This window comes from Falco rusticolus, chromosome 7, assembly GCF_015220075.1.
Source record: "Falco rusticolus isolate bFalRus1 chromosome 7, bFalRus1.pri, whole genome shotgun sequence".
In the NCBI taxonomy this organism is placed as follows: domain Eukaryota; kingdom Metazoa; phylum Chordata; class Aves; order Falconiformes; family Falconidae; genus Falco; species Falco rusticolus.
In genome coordinates, this window is record NC_051193.1 from 13602730 (window position 1) to 13623882 (window position 21153).

General features: G+C 37.5%; 1 protein-coding gene across 2 annotated transcripts in view; it reads right to left on the reverse strand.

Annotated features, from left to right (window-relative positions):
- Positions 1-21153, reverse strand: part of ADAMTSL3 (ADAMTS like 3) — a 187628-nt gene that overhangs the window by 88296 nt on the left and 78179 nt on the right. For both annotated transcript variants that reach the window (XM_037394433.1, XM_037394432.1), the window contains exons 4-6: positions 13384-13511; positions 10969-11014; positions 3680-3916 (exon numbers count right to left, since the gene is read on the reverse strand). In XM_037394433.1, the coding sequence (XP_037250330.1) occupies positions 3680-3916; positions 10969-11014; positions 13384-13511 (411 nt within the window). The remainder of the gene's footprint in view (positions 1-3679; positions 3917-10968; positions 11015-13383; positions 13512-21153) is intronic.

The following is a 21153-nucleotide window of genomic DNA, read 5'->3' on the forward strand; positions in this document are numbered from 1 at the left end:
CTCTCAGAATAAAAGGAGTCAGATTCAGAAAAGATTAATAATCTGCTATGATTTTAAATTTTAAGCATGAGCAAAGCTCATTAAAAAAATAGTATAATAATCTTCCAAAAGCTTACAGAAACTGTTTTCAATGAAAACTCCAACAGATATTTACATCAAGCCTGACTGCTTTGGTAGCAAGTGACAGAGATACCTACTTGCTATAACATGACATGTGACAGAAGAGAGCTAGCATGGCAGAAGTTGATGGCACTCCACTTGACATATGGGATGTGTTCCGAAGTCAGCTAAATTTATGCCATATGCTACAAAGCATAGCGTAGAGTCTGCCTTTTTTGGAACACAAACAACTTGCTGACACTAAATGGAAAGTTCACCACAGGATTTACATCATCTTTGACCCAATTGTGACAACCTAGAACAGAACTACTCAGGCTGCTCCTTAGGACTGCAGATTTTTTGGGTGATGTGTGTATTTATTGTCCAAACACATTACTCCATATTAGGAAAATTATCACTGGAAACGTTTCAGGTACTGACACAAGTATTACCCATTCTGCATTCTGGTAGAAAAAAAAAAGCAGGTCTGCATGATTCAAAGACAAAAATCTAGGAGAGGCAGGGCCCCAAAGCAGGCGGAGTAACCGGGTAAATGTTGCCCACACGTGTCTGATGTGCAGATGTTTTTAAATGTCTCCACCCACATCCAGATGGGCACAGCAGGAATATATTATATGAAAAAATGTGTTGGGAGTTGTGCAGAGACTAGAAAAAATATCCAAAGTGTGAAAATCCTCCCGGTAATGAAGTTTTGACCTGTCCCCATTTAACACAACAGCCCCAGATATTTGCTTTGGTAACAGAAGCATGGCAGTAGCAGACTAAAACATGATTAAATGGTTTGGCTGAGGTAAGCCTCAAGCAACCCCAAAATACTTCATTAACTTTCCCAATAAACTTTTGCCTGCTCTACTGCCTTTAGATTTTGCTTCCCCTGAAGCTTCCATCCTCCTATCCAGAGAGCGGTTTCGTCATCTCAGGCTTTGCTTTGACAGAGCATTGTTTAGTTTGATTCTGCTTGTTAAGGGAAGAGCAAAATATCAGCTGAAGCTGGACAACAGGAACTCACCATCCTTGTAAATTCATGGGCTACCAAGGAGAGAGTTTGAACAAGAATCTAAGAGGCAGAAGTAGTGATGCAGCCCTACCTTACCAAGAATAAGAAAACAGATGAAAGTAAAATCATGTTGGAGGCAGGAGAGGAAGCTAAGATCTTCTAAAACCTGCCAACTCTGAGAATACAAATGAGCTAAACCAGCAACAGTTGGAAGGGGACTCAGGCAAGCCAGTCTCGTTATACTAACTCTTTGGTGCTCCCAGGCATAAAAGCGAAGATATCCACATCAGCAGTATGACATGTTTATTTAGATGAGTTAACTGTAAAAACACTTGCCAAGTTATTTGCAGGCTGTGCCAAGTATATGTCAGGACCCAACAGACTGATCTTATAGCAACAATCGTAGAGAATCACAATTTTGCTGTCTCTCTTTTAACAGCAGTTGACTAAATAACCATATTTTTCCAGGAAAGATTAGATGTCAATTTGTTTTCTTTTCCTGCTTAGACAGGAGAAGCAACAAAGCTCGGTGTTGGTTTCCGAGGAAGTCTCCCACCTCCCACAGTCCCTTTCGCAAGCAACCAACCTTTCGACTCTGCCCTCAAAACGGTCTGCAAAGAGAAAAATGTTATTTAAATGACCTTTAATTTAAATTCATTGAATTTAAATTCAGATTTTTACCTCAGTAAAATAATTCAATGCTAAATTATCAAATGTATACTTTAAAAATGTGATATTTCCTACTTGTGCAAAAAATAACTCAACAGGAGCCAGTGATGTAAAGGTAATAAAGTGAAAACACCTAACTGATTATGAGGTTAAGTTATAAATTAATTGAATTGCATAAGTCACAGCACAGGACACATCCTAAATATGGTTTGCTTGTTTGTTTTTTTCCCCCGAAGATGTTCTCTCATACTGAAAAATATTTTTGTGGAATTAGAAGAAACAATGAAAAAAAGAAAAAATAGGAGAGACTGAGAAAAGAAACTGATTCTCATCAGCAGTGTAAAAGAGTTCCAGTGCCTGCTTCTGGAATGATTAATTTCTTCCACCACTACTTGGCTTATTCTAAAACCAGTTAATTTAAAATTCCAAGCGTTTGATATCAGATACACACATGAATACCACAAAATAATAACAAGAGACATTGAAGGCAGCCCTTTTAAATATACCTTTCAACTGTTCTTCACAAAATTGGATCCACTCTAGACAAAGTGGATTTTATGCTATGTAAGAAAGATGGTAGATGTTTGAGGCCACTGTGAAAGACACTAGAAACCTCACAGCACTCTGAGCAAGAGTCTCACAAGCCTTTGAAAAACCCGGAGTTCCATTAGATTCAGCATGACACTTATGTGCTGCAACGGACACAAACAGCAAAGGCTGTTGCAGATGTACCATCTAAAAAATGCTTTGACATCTTCCCAGGTGAAAGCTTGTATGAGAAGAGGAGACAGCGCTAAGAATATTGCAAAAGAAACATATTTGGCAAGTGCTTCCAGAGTTTATAGAGGTATATCCTATTTTAAATGAACAGGGCAGTGAACACCATTGGAAACCACTGTGAAGTACTATTGACAAATGCAGTCTCTTGAAAGGGGAAAACGTAAAGGATTCTTCTGTTTCAGGGGCAGCAGATGCATTGTGTGTTGGCATGACTGGTTTTGGAACTGCAGTATACATAGAAGTTGCATAAAACCCACAGCAAGGTCCAGACTATATATTAATGTTGCTGTAATCCGTGCACCAGTCTTCTGCCAAATATGTCAAATTTTCCCCTATAATAGAGCTATTTTGCTCACTGGGCCATATCCTGCATTTTTGAGTCACACACATTTTAGGCATTTAACTGAGCAACAACCACTTGCAGAGAAAGAAAACTAATTGCAATAACATACCCATTTTACATAAAATTGTTCTGTTCATAAAACTTAAGATGGCAATATTGCTTTGCTAATGAGACATGGGCAAAACTGGCAAGCCTCAAATATTGTAACTGTTTTTACACCATATAAAGTTGATAGTATAACTCAAACAAAAATAATTGTAATAAATATGTCTAGAAATGCAGACTCTCAGTTAAAAAGATACTAACAATCAATTCATCCAATCACAACATATACTCATTCACCCATGCAAGACGAAAGACACATACACTCACACCTGCAATTCTGGGCTGGATCCCATAAAATGTCAAATTTTCTCCTTAATAGAGTTCATGAGATAGAAGACTCAGGGGAGTAAAATTAAATGGAAAGCTATGTAATTTCATCACACCCTGACAGACATACTAAAGGTTGGAAAGCTATAATTATTTGCATTAATTTTTACATTTATAAATAGAAGAATGAGTGAACAATAGAGTGAATGTTATTGATCTTTTATTTATATATAAAAGTATCAATGGCTAAGGCAGTCAGGAACTTCTGTGTGCAAGAAAAGGTAAGTTTCCTACAATCCATTTGGCAGTACCTGTAAAAAAAATTGTAAACAAGCGGCCACTTACGAGCAAAGTGCCTCACAACAAAGGTCATATTTAGATCTACACCATGAACATACCTGGCATATTCCACTGATACACATATCCAAGGATTCAATATTGCAACGAGTACCATCTAGTACTTTTGGGGCAAGCTCCACAATCAAGTTCTTTCCCAGAGCTTGACATTTCAAGGCACATGGTGCAGTAGGATCATTATACACAGGGATCCACTCATAAAAATGTCCCTGGTATTTGACGTCATTGTAGGCTGAACACTGTTGTGCTCTGAAGTCACCAACATCTGAAGGGCAGTCCTAAAAACAAACCAAAGGAAGTGTTTTTTTTAAGAAGGGAATATTTTGCAATTGCAATAAAGTTATCTGATGAATTACACAGGATCTATTCAGGGAGGCATGGTTCAAGAACTGATCTGCTATGACAAATATACCCTATTGCAAAGTTTTACTGTCGGTATTAAAACAATTTATGTTGTTTAAGCTATTGCTTGCAATGCAAGTAACAGAATAGCACATATATTCCAGTAATAACAACATAAGTGATATGAGAGGATAATTAAAAATGCTACTTTTTATGACACTATGTAATATGTTTAAAGTCTGTAATAAGACTTAGCTTCTAAAGGAATCTATATATTTTAAGTGACTATAATGAGACGTCTGACATTTAATATTTCTCTTTTCAATAGCTTTTTCCACTTAAAGGATTTCTGAGTGCTCTACGCTCATTCATCAATTCATACATATTGTCAGAGTAATGAAAGAGGCATTATTTCTACTTCTATATAAGGAAATACGAAATTGTCTAATTAATTGTTCAGTATTGCTCAGAACAGGGACAAAATCATTAGGAGGAGAAACCAGAACTTTCAGTGCTTAGCTCTTTAGTCTAATTACAAAAGACCTTTACTTCATGGAATCAGTAAGGCTTACTTTATTGAAATAAAATGTACTTAAAATTGGTAACTATTGATTAGATAGTTCCAGTTCTAATGAGACAGTTCCGTACCTCCTCTTATACAGAACCTCAGCATATACAGCTGAAAGACCAAATATGAGAACTGTTTGAAATAAAATATTCTAAAATACTTTTCTACATAAAGCAGTGCACCCAAACGATGTTAATATAAACTACGGTGACAGGAATGGAGATGAATACTGATTTATTTGAAAATAACTTTGGTAAAGCACTGGCAAAGGACTTCGTGTGTCAAATTCTCACTAAAGACTTCATTTGAAACTATGTCCAGTGTCAAACAGTCCATACGCCAGACTGAAATGATATTCTTCCAAGAATTCCAACCGCACATATAAGCCAGATTGTGAGGCTGATTTTAACAAAGTTTTGTTTTCATTGGATGTAAGACCGAAAGATTGTGATGTGTCAGTTGAACTCATGGAACTTATTACTAAGTAGTAGTTAGCAATACTAATCCTGAACACATCTTCAACCTTATCAGTGAACTGAACCCTTCCTGAAAAAAGGTAATGAAAAATTAAGTGCACTACACAGTACTGGGGATTAAAACGTACATGAGAAAGGTTCGAATTCCAGTCTCATGCCCTCAACGATGTTGTCCTGACACCACCTTGCTCATATGAATCTGGATGAGTTGGCACTGCACTAGCATAATACTTTGCCAATGCCTTAGATTTTTTTTCATCAGAGGTAACAGTAATCTAGAAATGCCTCCATTTTATTTGCAGCCTGCATAAAACAATCTAAAATCAAAGTTGTCTCTACAGGTCAGCATGGGGGGGGGGGGGGGGTTCACAGCTGAGCACTGAGCAATTCACTGAGCATTCACAGCAACACTTTGCAGCTCTGTCCCGTGCCACACCTTACAGCGAGAGTAAGTCAGAATGATGCTAACATATTTTGTGTTGTCTTTATTCTGGGATAATTCTACTTTGCGCCATATTTTTTTAAACTATAAAATGTTGGAATAAGACAAGAAGTTACAGATACTGTAATTCTTTGAGAGTTTTACCTCTGCAAAATCCCACAGGTGAGAGCTAAAAATATTAAACAAATACTGTTAGAAACCACCCTTATTTACTGCAGTGTCACTCCCAAGAAATTCACCAAGCTTGCACTGGTGTAAATGAGAGCAGAATTTGGCTCTGACTTATCTGTCACCTCTCATTTTCCACAATAGCAAGTCTAAAAAGCAGAGAGGACTTCAGAGTTCATATGGATACCATATGGTTCCCTTCCACCGTTGCAAATAGAGGAGTAGCTAAGGATAAAAATAATAAGTGGAAGTTAGATTCAGGTAAAGTTAGAAGCAATATTTCGGAGTAGTGTTATTCAGCCATGCACAGCTACATTTTCATCACAAAGAATAAAAGAGCTATCTGTAAAAGAGGCGGAGTGGCGGCCTTAGGCTGAGTTTTGACAGGCTGTTGTTACAATTCATTATCACTCGGTGTTGATTCAATGCCAAGACACAAACACCACAATGTCAAGATGTCAATCCATGGTTACTGTATGTTTCTCATTGATTCAACACAATTCAGCCCCTTCCTTCCACTTGCTTCCTGGCTGCTTGAAAGCAAGTGAATTCTCATCTCCCTACTCTGTTTTGGCATCTTCAAAGAACACAAAGCGATCCTGGCAGCTCAATTCATATGCCAGCTCCACCTGCTATACGTTCGAGTTGTGTTCAAAAGCAGGAGCCAAAAAAGAGCATCACAAAGGGATATCAAAGGGCTGAAATTATTAACATTTGTATGATATCAGAACCTGGATGGCAACCAAGTTCAGATCCCTGTTTTCCTGGGAACAATAAATATTTGTTTAAAGAAAGGAGTTTATAATCTAAGCAGAAAGACAGCTGAGCACAGAAAGGAATATAATCAAGACAACACGGGGACTTCTAAACTTCAGGTTAATTCCATTAGAGTGCATCAGAAAAGTGAGAGAGAGTTTAAAAAACAGAAAGGAAAAAGGAGGGCAAGATGCGAGAGAAGTAAGCAAGGGTGAAACACGTATGGGAAGTGGGCAAGGCCATGCTGTCAGACAACGATACGTGGGCCCCAATCCTCATCCTGCTTGTACATCTTTTTGGTTTTAACCTGTTTCAGATATCAATTCATCCCATCATTCCCTCTTCCCTCTCAATAGTCCACATGTTTTCTTGTTTGTTAAATATTTTTGCTACTAATTTCAGTATTTTTCATATTTCCTAATTTCAGCAATAGCTTTTGTCTTAACACTCAAATCCACTGAACTGAAGCAAGGCTGTTTGTAGGTTCATACACTACACAGGGAGCTGAAAACTTATCTATGAGGTCTAATACATGGAAATGTTGGCAAAATAACCACATCCAGATCTTGTAGTGGAATGAAGTGTATTTATGACGTGACTTATGAACTTATTATTAGACAGACAGATCTGAAAAAGATGCTTCAAACACAACTACCATGCAGGTTAAAAATACACACACGGAGATACATATATTCCAATTCTTTTTGTGACAGATGATTAAAAACTACTGCATTCAAGGGCTAGCTTCTTATGAAATGTATTATTTGAATTTTGGCAGTGAGCACTCAGGCCTTGAAAACAAAGCTAACCTGGGAAATCTGTGTCTTTGTAGGCAACATTCATGTACAAAATATGAAGGTTGCATCAGACCCTGTGAGTTCTGCCAACAATTACTCCACTGAAAAAAGCACAAAAGAGAAGGCAAGAAAATTCCCAGTAAAAATGATGACACCAAAGAAAGTCTAGCCCTTTGTCTAGTTTTATTCTTTGAATCTCATTTTGTTGAAACCTAGCCAAAACCGATGAAGTCATTGTTTTGTTTTCTTTTTTAGAATTAGCTTCAGGTTCTATGTTTTTCCTATGCAATTTTTAGGCCATTTCTTAGTAAAAATCAAGATACCTGAGCTAGAAACCACCCTACCCACGAGAGCCATGTGGTGCATCGATATTATAAATATATAATAAATAAATAAATGAACAGATTAGAGAGAAACTATGCAATTCAGGGTGAAATATTACAGAAGTAAAGCAGACACAGTTCAGCCAAGATTTTCTGAATAGGCTAAATGAGCATGTTGGGACAATAATCTGATGAATACGTTGAACAAGTGTGAGCATTATCTGCATATAACAGAAGTTCATAATTTAATTAAACATAGGGAAATCTGTTACAATATAGTGTTTTTTCTTACTGTAGAAGAGTCACGCTGGCAAATGGGATGTTTTGGCACATAAGAATGTGAAATTTATGGGGAAATGGCCCAAATAACTTGTTCTATGAATAGGACCCTAAAGGATTATCTTAAACACTTCCATATAGTGCACATCATAGCATTAGAATGTAACAGTATATACAAAAATGGAAATATAAAAAAGGGGGGTTAAGAAAGACTGAAAATCTCATTGAACAGCGTATAATGAATAGTTTATATAGTTTATTTCTCTAAAGTTTCTGTAAGGAAAGCTGAAAGCATACACACAGTTTTAGGAAATCATGCACCTGGCATCTCACTTATGACAGAAAGATAAGCACGCTATACATATGCCTTAATCGCAGCAATTATATTGTTGCTAAGACTTTGAATTAATTTTTTGATTGAAATATCACTAATATTATTCTGGAACTATGCTTGAGTTCAATGAACTTACTACTATTCTATTACAAATCCAGATGAAACCAATTTTCTGGTAAAATGATTCTTGTTCTTTTCATTAGAATGACACACATATTAAGTTGTGCTTCATTTGTACTCCCCAATATAGATGTTAGTGGTGTAATGTATCATGTAGCAAAATTACATTTGCAGACAGCTTTACACAGTATATATATAATGAATGTCTCATGTGGTTAACAATAATACCTACTAATATGGAAAGAAACTAGTATAAACTCTTAATTTTCAAACTAAAATTTTACTCCTAAAGCAAGAAGCTTTCATTAGAAATAATGCTTTGGGGAAAATAATATCATTTGAAACAAAACTGGCCTAGTAGCCCCAGGTTTACATTAGGTGCAAGCTCCCATTTCAAGGTTAAGTCAGGTCTAATACTGGGTTTGAATTCAATGACACCAAATTCAAAGATCAACTTTATTAATGGTGGAATTCTCATGAAATACATTTCTCTCAGGAGTTCTCTATTATCTGATCCATAATCTAGGAAAAACCATTCCTGAGAGATTCTGGCTGTATCTAAACTGAAATGGAAACCTGATCCCTTTCAGACATGCCCCAAAAGCAGAACTGTAAAGGCAGCTTCCTGTCTGGAAATTAACATTTGAATCATCATAAATTCAAACAGATTCACATACAAGATGCTTGCCACTTATCGCTTTAAAATAAGTCCTAAAGTTAAAAAACAGGCCCCAGTGACTTCAGAAAAACTCTCTGGGAGTTGAGAAAGGATATGGTAATCATCTTTAATAATTTTCTCTATGCTGAAGCAGAAAGTGCCTTCATTGCCATCAGATTTTTACTGAATAGCCCTTACAATGAACAGTATCCACAGTTGCTCTTACATATCCTAAAAGCACGTAGACCTCTGCTTACAGAAAATATGTCCAAACCGATCTCATCTTTCTCCTTTTTCTGCCCACTGGGTAGTTTTCTAGTCCTTTGGCTGGGATAACACTGTACACTACCTCGGCTTGTCTCTGCCATCGCACAGGAAGCTGTAGTGCATGGGATCAAGCAGTCAGAGATATGGCTGTATACAGCACATACAGCTAGATAACTAGATAAGGAATGTCACAAATAGATTTTACAGTGGCAGTTTATTTATTGCTTATATACTGGCTGGCTGCAGTTTAGCTTATCAGACAGCTTTACAAGATTAAGGTATTTTTTGCATGTGGCATTTTTATTTATGAGCTAAGGACATTGTGGTCAGAGCTGCTAGGCCTTTTCTTCTGAAAGGGCAAGTGACAGGGCTTGTCTCCAGAATCTGAGTTTTGCATGCACTGGGCCTGATTCATTAATCACTTCCACTAGCTCTGCCAGAAGAAACTTCGGCTGTGAGCCGCTGTGGTGGAAAATCCATCCAACACTGAGGAGTGGAGTGTTAGAGCAATTCAAGGTGCTAGCAAGCCTTGTTCTTGAGGAGAGCAGAAGCCAACTGGCACACATGAAATTGTAGGTGTGGCAAACTGGAGAGTGGGAATGGCCAGTTCTCCCAGGAGATCCACTGATTCAACATATTTACTGGGCAACTTCCAGTGTCAGGCCTCCTAAGGAGAACTTGTCATACTTCACAGCTGCCTGCTGCTGGCAGAAATCACAGGGTTGGCAATGACATGAGTATCACCTGCTGTTGCCTGGGTATAATTCAACCCAAGGGAACTGCGGGCCTCACCTTTTAAGGGTTATTTGTGTGAAAATTGCTGCCTTTCTCCCAGAGCCAGAAGCAGATTAATCAAATGCACTACAGTTAAAAAAAAAAAAAAAAAGTTTTTTTGCTTTAATTATTTATCTACCATCTCTCTCTTCTGGAATAGGATTATACGAATGTTACATCGTACAGAAAGGGAACCTGTGCAAGGTGGTGACTGCTGACCATAAACCATCCTGAATTATTGTGCTTGTACACATGCTCTGTTGATCACTGGTATCGCAAAGTCCTGCAGGAGCTGCACACCTTGAAGGGACTACAACATCTGGGGTGAAAGGCAGCAGCTGTTTAAACAGCACAAAGCATCGCTACAAATCAGTTGAGCACAAGTCATGAAGTATGTTGTATGTGACTGGTTTTCATAAAACGTGTCTGTAAAAATAAAATGTGATTGCATCACAGTAACAGCAACTGTATAGTCAAAACTCCAGCTTTACATTCAGTCATGGAAATCATCTATGCCAGTGTACCTAAATACACATGCTTTTGCATATGGACATATAAAAATCTGGGCTTAGGCAAACAGGGAATATAAGGAGTAATTATCCCATTTAAGATCTGAAAGGGACACAGGCGGTTAACCTCTTTGCTCATGTGAAGAGTGCCACTGTATCATTAATGATCACAAAGGATCAGGAGCTCACTTTTAATGTCTGAAAGGCAGCACCCCCAGGAAAAGCACTTGCTAGTTTAAGATGAGAACTGATTCGTTAATCCTCCAAAATGTGTAACTTTCCTAATAAATGATATAAAACATTCTGAATCACAATTGGCACTATAATTTCAAAAGAAAAGTCCATTTGGGAAGCCTAAATTTGAGACCTCATGGTGTCATGCAGACTGAAATCTTTAAAAACTGTAATAATGATGGAAAGAAAATTATGCACCATAAGGTTTTAAACAAGAAGCAGCATTTCTTAAACTTTAACACATTGTTTGAATAAGCAAAATGGGATTAAAGGCCAGACTCACATTACTACTGCAGGTTTTGTATCGAATATTCCGACCTTCACAGTTCCTGAAAAACAGGGTAAAAACGGTTACACTGCATAACAGCAAAACACAACCCTGCCTGTTTTACAGCTAGTTACTCTCTTGGAAATTAGACTTTTATTGCTACTGCCCTACCATAATTTGGACTCAAAACACAAGGTTTAAATACAAAGGGGATTTGGGGACTCGACAGGTTACACTGCTGTCTCTCTTCAGCAAAGAACGTGTGGCTTTCCCTGTAAGCCCAATTTACTGCAAACCTTACGAAAAACACATTTATTTTGTGAAAAAGATTTCACAAGGCATCCCTAAACTTGATCTATTCTGACTGCAGCAAAGCTATTTCTAATCTGGGAGATGTAACCCAGAGGAAAAGAGGATTGGAATACCTAAGCAATCCTTTAATCAAGCACAGGGCTAATGAGTATTGATTTCCCTTTCTCCTAGGAAAGAAAACACAGCCTCAAATCTTTCCTTTCTCCCCCAAAAACAATGTAACCCTTTTGAAAAACAGCATGTAATTTTACTGACCCACCACCACATGAGCAGAATTCATAACTTTATATGAAATCTATTTCTCATGACTGCATGCATTTCTAAGGTGCGCAATGCATATGAATGCTGAAATCCAGGCAATTCAGATTCTCAGCAAAGTCTGTTGTTAGTAGCTAAAATAACGGGCATGTAAAGTCATGATTATTTACTATGGTCTCATAAATATGGGTGTGTGTGGATTTCACTTTTTTTTTTCTCAGGGACCCAGTTTGCCAAACTTCTCAATAACTGGCCAGCACTTCTGCACCGTGTAAGATACTCTCTGTAAGAATGGCTAAATCAAGCCCTTGAAGGAACTGAAAACATATTTCAAACGAGTTGACAGGAAATTACAATTAGTGGTGTCTCTAAAATCAGAAATAGTGTTTTCGAATAATCCTTTCATACCAAAAAGACCTGCCTTACATTAAAGAATGCACAAATGTATAGCTGGTAATTTACAGCTCTTGGACTAAATTTCCCACTTTTTGCAAGAAAATTGATTGCAAATATTAAAAAATTCTTTAATATATGTGAGGGATTGAAAAATACCATTTGAAAAGGAAAAAGCAAGATGCCTGGAGCAAGAGTTCAAGCAGCTCAGCAGAAGGTACAACTCTCCAAGCTCAAGGTATTATATGTCTCAAATTTCCAATCTTTTGCTACAAACGATTGCATCACAATGTGCAAGTTAAAAATGTTTATGATACATACAAATGTGAAAACTTTGTTTCACAATTGCGCATTTCCTGGACATTACAACAACAATAAAACACAGAAAAAAAAACTTTTAAGCTACACATTTGTCAAGGTATGGAAAACACATGTTTTTCAGAAGGGGAACACATTAAAAATATTAATAAAACCACAGTGGAATTTATATTGCTACAATTTATTGAGCTCATTTCACAGTCCCTAACACACTGGTAGAATATCACGGCTTCTTTCTGGAACTATTACTTTTCTTAAAGATCTTTGTGCATTTTGCACTAAAAGAAACAGGAAATGTTTTAAACAATCATCTTTAGCCATGTATTTCATACAGTTTGCACTTACCTAGCGTATCACTCTACAAGCCATTTTTAAGAAAAAATTACTTCCTGGGTGACAACGCATTTAACTTAAAAAATCTCAACAAACCAGAAATTTAAGTATAATCAGCAATTTTTAAAATGTTCAAGAATAATTCAAGTAAAGCCAGCAAGTATGGATGCCAGCACAGATGCTTCAAAGCTGGTTGGGATCTCTTCTCGCCTGACTACAGGCCTATTGCATTACTCCTACTTTTAGGATTGTAGCAACAAGTCCTACATTAGTCCAGCTTTGTGCTGAGGTAAATTGTTTTCACCACATACACTGTTCTCTTTAAGCTACACTAAGGCTTATCCACAAAAACATATGGCCACCAGGACTAGTGCACTGAGAGAACTGGCAGAGAAAAAGCTTCCTAACAGAAAGCAGAATTTGATACACTTATGTGTGGAGTAAGTCACTTGTTTTTTACTACAGGGAAGACATGGAAGAGCCACACGGAAGGCTAATTTGTATGCAGGTTAACTCACCGTTCACTTTATATTCCAGTGACAGGGACTCCTCTCAATACTTGACTGTACCAGATAAATCATTGTTGTTATTTCACAAACATATTTAATAGCATGCTGAAGTTCTGTCAGAATTGAAGGCTAAGATATTTATCTAACATAACAGAAATATATTAAAAGCAGGATTTCATAAAACTTGATCTGTCCACAGCGCTTGGTTCCAGATAAAGAAGCAGCAACGCATCTCTGTAGACACCAGAAGAGGACAGGGAAATATGGAAGAGCTGCAGAAGAATAAATACACGAGCTCATTGCTTACCTGCCATTTAAACATCTCCTCAGCGAGTAGGAGGCTCCCCCGCCACAGGTCCGTGAGCAATCACTCCAGGCCCCCCAGGCATCCCAGGAGCCTTCCTTATCTTCATCAGAGCGGGTAATTCTGGAGGTCTACAAAAACAGAAAAGGAGGGGGGCGCATGGGGGAGAAAAAAAATGGATGTGTTTGGTACATGTTTAACTGCTTGGCATTAATAGGCTCAAGTACGTTACTTTGCTGCTTATTTACAGTATCTCAAATTCATGTACTATTTTAATATAGAATAGTAACATGGGAAAGGAAGCAGAGTCTTTGAAGATACAGTATGTTTGATGCGTTGCCTTCTGCCAAAGGACCGCTATGTCCAAATACGCTGTCATTCCCAACATATGTTACGTCCGACACACTGCGTAGGAACTACACAACTGATCTCAAGCAGCCAGACAAGGCATCATGTTCTGAGCGGGCTGCTGGGCTTTCTGAAATCCTGATCAAAGGAGTTTCATATCCAGGACTAACAAGAGGACTGAAGTCTCTTTTTACCTCCTCAAGTTTAGTACAGAAATTAAGCACCTCAAATCTTTCATAAAGTGCACACACGGAACTGCAATCAGGGAAGCAAAACAAGAATACAACTTAATTACAAAAAGTGCTATTAATTTGAAAGAGACTGGGGGAAAAGGCTAAAAGAGTGATTTTTAGGGTACAGCAATCAAACACTGATTTAAGCTTAAACTCACTCACACAGGCTTCAAAAACATTACCAGACATCACAAACATAAAAATGAATGATTTGTGACAAAACCCAAAATTCTGCTTGATGTCTTAAAAATGTCATTTTTCACTTGCGTTATATCCTGTTTAAGACAACTGACATTTCCCAGTGAAAATGCTCAGGACATTTTAGAACATGGTATCTTAACACAATAGTTCAATATTAGAATGTAATATGAATCAAATTATTCAATAATGTCCTGCTTTAAGAGAGTACTTCTTGGTTTATGATCTTCATGAAGAAAGCATAGGAAAAATCAGCTTCAGAATTACCCCAAGCATTTCTCTCACTTTGCTGCAATTCTTGAGCAGCTGTTTCATTTACATCCTACTTTCATTCGTCTGTCCCTCCAAACTTTAAAATTTCTCTTTTGAAAAATCATGCACAGATTTTTATAACAAAACAGTGATCCCCTAAGAGTTGTCAGACTTATGATGGGCCTGTTATCATTAAAAAATTAAGATTTTTAGAATCTTAAATTACACCCAGACTGAGATGTAAACACCATTTCTCTAATCACCGTGGCGATAGTTTGCACATAAGACTACTGCAAACATAACGTAACAGCTAATAACATCATTATGAAATTCATATTGTAGATAAAAATGAGGCGGCAAGTCATTTATCTCAGGTGACAGAGAACACTGACTGATATTTACTCTGCCCCAACACAATCACAAATGGGAGAACATGAAGAGCTCACCCAAGCTTTAATGAAACAACTATTTATACAGCCAGAGTTCTATTCCCATGAACTTCAGTGGGCTTCCAAGCAAAGGCGTTATACTCACATCACTATATTTTTTGACAGCGTAGGAAGACACAATTTAATCAAATCATGTTTCAGAATCTTTACTCCCCCTCCCAGAAAACAAGTGCACAGAAACACCAACCAAAGGGCTATCTGTCAGCAAACATAAGGCAAAGAGATAAAAACATGAATAAATAAACTGCACCCAAGTAAACATTCAAGTCTTCATAAGTGCTTAAAACGCTAAAAAGATTTTCCTGACCGACTAGATCCAGAGAAGTGCAAGAGATTAGACTATGTCCCAATACTAAACCAGATGAAAACACTTTAATCCATATTTTCTGTAAGTAAGTAAACTCATGAGAACAAGACTCAATCCCATTTTCTTCCAAAATGCCTTACAAAAGTGATTTGAAAGTGAAGGATGTCTAATTCAAATCTTATGGTACAAAGGGGGGAATACATACATAACTCCCCTTAAATTCAGTGCTACAGATAAAGACAGCAAATCTTCAGCCATGAAGAAAGTTGACTCAGATAAAAACCTACCAAGCTTGAAGTAAAAATGGCAAACAATAAAACCAAAGCTATTTTCAAAACAGCACCATACAAGGAATACACCTCAATATTGGGCTGTGTAGGCCAAGGAATTTCCTCCTAAATATCATAGTAAAAAATTAATTTATTAATTAAAATGACCCAGAACTTGAGCAAACTGGCCCATTTCTGTGAATGAGCTGTTACACTTAGGATGCATTCACACCGCAGTTTTAAGTATAACTATTGAACAAGCATCATTTTAGGAACCCAAAGGGCAAACAGTTAATCTTAGCTACGCTTAAGCAGAACTAAGGACTACTCAAACACATTTTAAAGGCATTAAGAGTAGGCAGATTTAGTATAATAGCACTACTCCCCATAGTTAAACAGCTAACAGAAACGTTGGCAATTTCCAAATTTTTCCATCCCCTTCCTCAAAAAAAACTTGAGCTTATAAAAAAAACTACTTGTGAATTAGAGAATATGCTATCTCCGTTTGAACGCTAGACTACAGAAGTTGGTCTAAACACATCAGTGGCTCCTTAACTTTCTTGCTCCCACAACTTTACAAATTTTACAAACACTTACTATAAAGCTTTAAAAGCATACTTAGGCCAATCTACCGTTCCAGAAACGATGGAGCCCAGCTCTGCCAAGATCCCCGAGGAATTTTCACACTGGCGTTGGGTATACTTTATATCAGAAGCCAATTCTGAAAAGCCTGACACTGAAAATGGAACCAACTGCCTTTAATCTTGAATAAAAAGAGCTCAGCACTTCCCAACAAATCACTCAGCACATGAAAATGAGTCAAGATGAACAAAAGTCACTTATTTCAAATTTATGAGTGCAAAATTAAAGTTTGTCCTCTGTAATCCCAAGGCAAATGATTGTTTTTTAATACGTTGAGAAATGATTAAACTTATGATATTAAAAAAAGCAATACATGCCACTCTCTTTTTCCAGAATAGCTAGTTTCTTTTGACAAAGCAGTGACAATGCCTAAAATAATCCTAACTTCATTATTGTATTAAAACCAGCCACATGATATTAACAGACAGAATGTCCTCTAAAGCCCTAAACAATGTCCAGTTGTTCACTTACCAAACTGCTTTGATAAAAGCCATTGTTCTGAACTGTATCTAATTAAAAAGCTGTAAATACTAGGGTGATCAAAGCAGAAGTTTATGCCAACAAAGCCTTCTTCAGAATCATTGACTAATTCAGTGCCCACAGTGTTGATTTAAACTCTAGCTAGTTCAAACTATTTGTCCCATGGGAAAGAATTAAAAGCAGCTTGCACTGGCTTAGCAATTTACTAGTAAAATAATATTGATTTACTAGCTGTCTGGTTTCATAAACTCTACATATTTCATTTGTCTACACCATGGTACCAAATTGAAGTAAAATAAAGAAAAGATTATCAACATTATAATTTAAACCAACAAAACCTTGGAAGCTCATTTAAGAATTAAATCAAGAGCTAATTGCAATTGGGCACAAAAGGGTATTATTGTACCTCAGGATTGCATTCGTGGTTTGCTTCTTGACTTCAATTTTTCATGATTTTATTGTCTTCAGTCATAATTCTAACAAGGTTCAGCAATGAAGTTTTGCTGAACCATATTAGAATGGAAGTGGTTTTCCTTTAGTGGTTTAATTTTGCAACATGTGAAGTGCAACACGTACATTAAGCATATTCACTGTGAAAGTACGTATGTGCCTACACATACATAAATGTGTGCATGCACACCCATGATGTAACGTGATCAAGTAAAGCCACAAGCGCTGTAGTGAATCCAGATAAAATAACTTAAACCAGCTATAAACCTAGATGATTTGCTGCTCCTTACGTAGAACTAGATGGCAAAAGGCGTCACATTTCCACTGGATCCAGCAACGCTAGCAGGAGTTGTATACATTCTAAAAGCATCCCATATGAATGCAGGGTTAGATGCAAGCAATATCTGAGAACATATACAACGTTCTCTGCAGAAATTAATCCTGTTTATATGATAAAGGTAGTTCCAAATTATTTCATCCCGATCTATTGGATGTATTTTGAAAGTAAAAAAAAAAAAAAAAAAAAAAAAAGTCAGTCGTGACACAGTACATGGGCCTGGGCAAGGATCACTTGAATCAGGGGATGGAGGAAAATAAATTACAAGTTTTGAAGCACTTGGTGATATAGGCAGAGTCTCAAAGAGTGAGATGACAGTATGCCAAGGTTTCCTCAAGGTCTGAGGCCCAGTAACGTGCAACCTGAGTCTCTGCTGACAACCCCTAACTGACAGAGACAGCCTTTTACATGGAGAATTTTACTGAAAGTGTGGCATTGGTAGATTTGGACAGGGGAGGAAATGTTAGTGCCAGTTTCCCTTCTGTCCAGGGTTCTGTTTCGCTTCTGTCACATATGGGCACATACTGTAACACCACGTTCTGCAAATTATTTGTGTGTGTGTGTGTGTGTGTGTGTGTTTCAGGCCATACTTGCCTTGCCATGTACTACTCCAAGTATAGTAGAAGTGGGCACTGAGGTAAAATAAATGAAATCCAGATGTTACCAGGGCTGATCATTAATCTAAAAGAAGGGGATTTTTACTGTCACTCGTAACACCCAGTAAATAACAACAGCTACATTGACACACGTTACAAAAATCAAACACAGTGCTGTTATACAGAGAAAAATGATTATTTGGCCAAACTTTTGTTTGGCTGTTATGAAGGATGACATAATTGTCTTGAATTTGGTCATGCAGACTTCAAAGGAGATGCAGTGCCAGAGAATGAAGGTCAGTTTATGCAATTTTATTATTATTCAGACATCCATTACATAAGGCTTGGATATGTAAATGTTTAGCATTCAGCGTAACAGATTCAGCTTCTCAACAGAAATGCTCTGATACCTTGAATGTTTGTTTTCCAGAGTTTTTAGCACACATTCTCGCTTTAAATACAAACACAAACCACATTGTAACAGAAGTGTAAAGAAAGAAATGTAGAGATGCAACACTCGATCCATCTGCACGAGTCCCCAGGTGGTAGTCCTGCCATGTACGTATCACAACACAAACTGCCCCGGACTCTGCCCTGAGATGTGCCCCTGAGCACTTCCCCAGAGCAGGGTGCCCAGCTCTGCCAGGTTCTAGAAGAGATTCAATGCAACCTCTGGGCAGCATCTACCGACACAGACCATGTGCAGGGCTGGACAGGTATTTAAAATGCTCTACTCAGTGATGTGGCTCTCAAAATAAGACATTGTCATAACCCAAGTAAGGACTTGGGTTATGCAGGAATATTTACCAATGTAACTGCTACGATGCTAGCATTAATGCAGCTCTCTGGGTGAGTGCTCATTGGTTTTTCTCATGGCTTCTTATCAAAATAGTTTGTTATTAATTTGAAAAGACATGCCAAACTCCAAAAGAGAATCCCCGTAAGGAATTACATTGGCACAGCTCTACCATATTGCTATTTAATAACACATTGCTTATAACTAAATTTCTCCATACAGAATTTAGATTCTTCAGATTAAATTCATCCAAGTGAAAGAACCTATTGAAGGGTATAAACACCACTTCAGTCCCACTGAAGGCCTAAATTAAGCAATACCCAAAGCTCAGTACTGGCCCTTCTCCCAGGAGTGAATTTCATCCTTGATGGTATTTTGAAGAGAGATGAAGCATTTCCTTTTTATTGCTTCTTCCCACTCTCACAACCCATAAATACTATTAACACTATCCTGACTTTCACAGTCTTCCAAAGCACAAGGTTATGTCGGTGTTCACTAATCTCCATGCACAGCACTGCACTATGCAGTTTTCTTCTCCTCATACCTACAAGTGCTCCAAACAGAGGTAACACAAGGAATTATGGCACTGAAGGGAAATTATCCTGCCTGAGTAGCTTTGTGATGCATTTCCCAGATTCTTCTTTCCAGACACTACACTTGGTGGAAAAGGTATCAAATTGCACTGCTGACTGTGTCCCTGAGCAGAGCGCATAACTGAAGGAACAAGTATTTACCTGCAGATAATCACTGGATATGCTATACAGCCCCAAACTGTATCCCCTCACTTTTAACTCTGGCTGTTATGTCTATGGCGTTGCGACAAAATAGACTAGAAGTCTCCTTCCTTGCTAAGGTCACATACAAAAATGATTTACACCTCTATTTGGTACAATTTAAGTAAGGTGTAGAATGCAGATTAGATTAAAGATTTAGGAAAAACGATTTCAGTTGTGGGGGCAACTAAATAGAAGAACAGTCAAACCTTATTTCCAGACAAATAAGGATTATTAATAAGATCTTGCATTACCTGATTTTAGCAGAAAAACTTTATGACAGATTTCAAGACATTTCCTGATATATTTCCGCTATTGCTGGGTGCATTATATATTACCTAATTGTGCACTGTATATGTCATTAAGTTAAATAAATCTTTTACTTATTATGTACCTAAATAAATTATATATTATTCTGTATGTTAAAAAAGACATATCTGGAATTATAAAATCCTGGAGAAAAAACAGTGATTCATTATTTTAGACTGATAAAAACACTTGTGAGTAAATGCAGCTATTTTAAGCAGTTGTTAAGAAACAATTAGTTTTAATACTGTTAACATTATTTCAGTTACATTAACTATCCCTTGCGCCACCGTGTAAGGGTATCCATGCACTACGAACTGACTGCAAAATGGAATCTGTGCCTGGTAACAAAAGACCATTTCAGAAACACAAGCTGGTAAAGCTCACTGACAGAAGAATCAACAGCAAGAAATGAGCCAAAAGGCAAATGATGGACTTATTCAGCTACATGAAAGAATACATCTGGGGGCTCAGATATACTTTAGAGCTCTCAGAGTAGAATTCTACAATATATTTTTATTCTACAGCGGTTTTGAATAAATTCAAATTCAAGTTTTGGAAAATAAAACATGCAAAAGAGTCACACACAGGAAATATTTACAGTGTAATTCATTTTGATACTGAGCTGAAGGCGAATCCCAGCATGTTTTCCAGTATTATACGGCATCCAGATTTTCTATTGTCAGTGCGTTGCAAAATTTCATATTGACAACACAGGCCTGCACTGCAGGAGTTGTCAGGACAAAGTTGGAGGTTTTGGCAGGTGGAGCAGGGATATTTGAGGCTTTTGGCATCCAGGAAGGGATGAAATGTTGCTTGGCTGTTTGGCACCTATGAGCTAGCTGAGGCTTTTGGCATTGAAAAGAGTCTGTATCACCTCCTTCCTTCTTTGTGAGCAGTAACAGAGGGAACATGGAATTTGTGGGCATGGAGAAGAAATCGTGGTTCCCACCCTGACAACTCCAAGCAGAAAGCAACTGCATTAGTACACCCAACTCCTGCAGTTAGTTCTGCATCTAACAACAGCTAAAGACAGCACCTACATGTTCCTGCTGAAAAGAATCAACACTGATGTAATTAAAGCATAATTAAGTTGCTATTTTTCAATTTCTGAGTTAACTATATTGTTCAGATGAGTTCAGAAAAACCCATACGAAATTCTAGTTTTACTCACTACTGACACTTTTTGATGACCTACACGGAAGTCCCAGGGTACATTTTTATTACAGAGGCACTTGCCTCTGTCCTCTCCTCTGGACAATCTGTTTCATCTTCTTGGGTGATATTCCATAAATTGCTATTTTGACAGATAAATGTCTAGCAAAGAGAAAAATCCT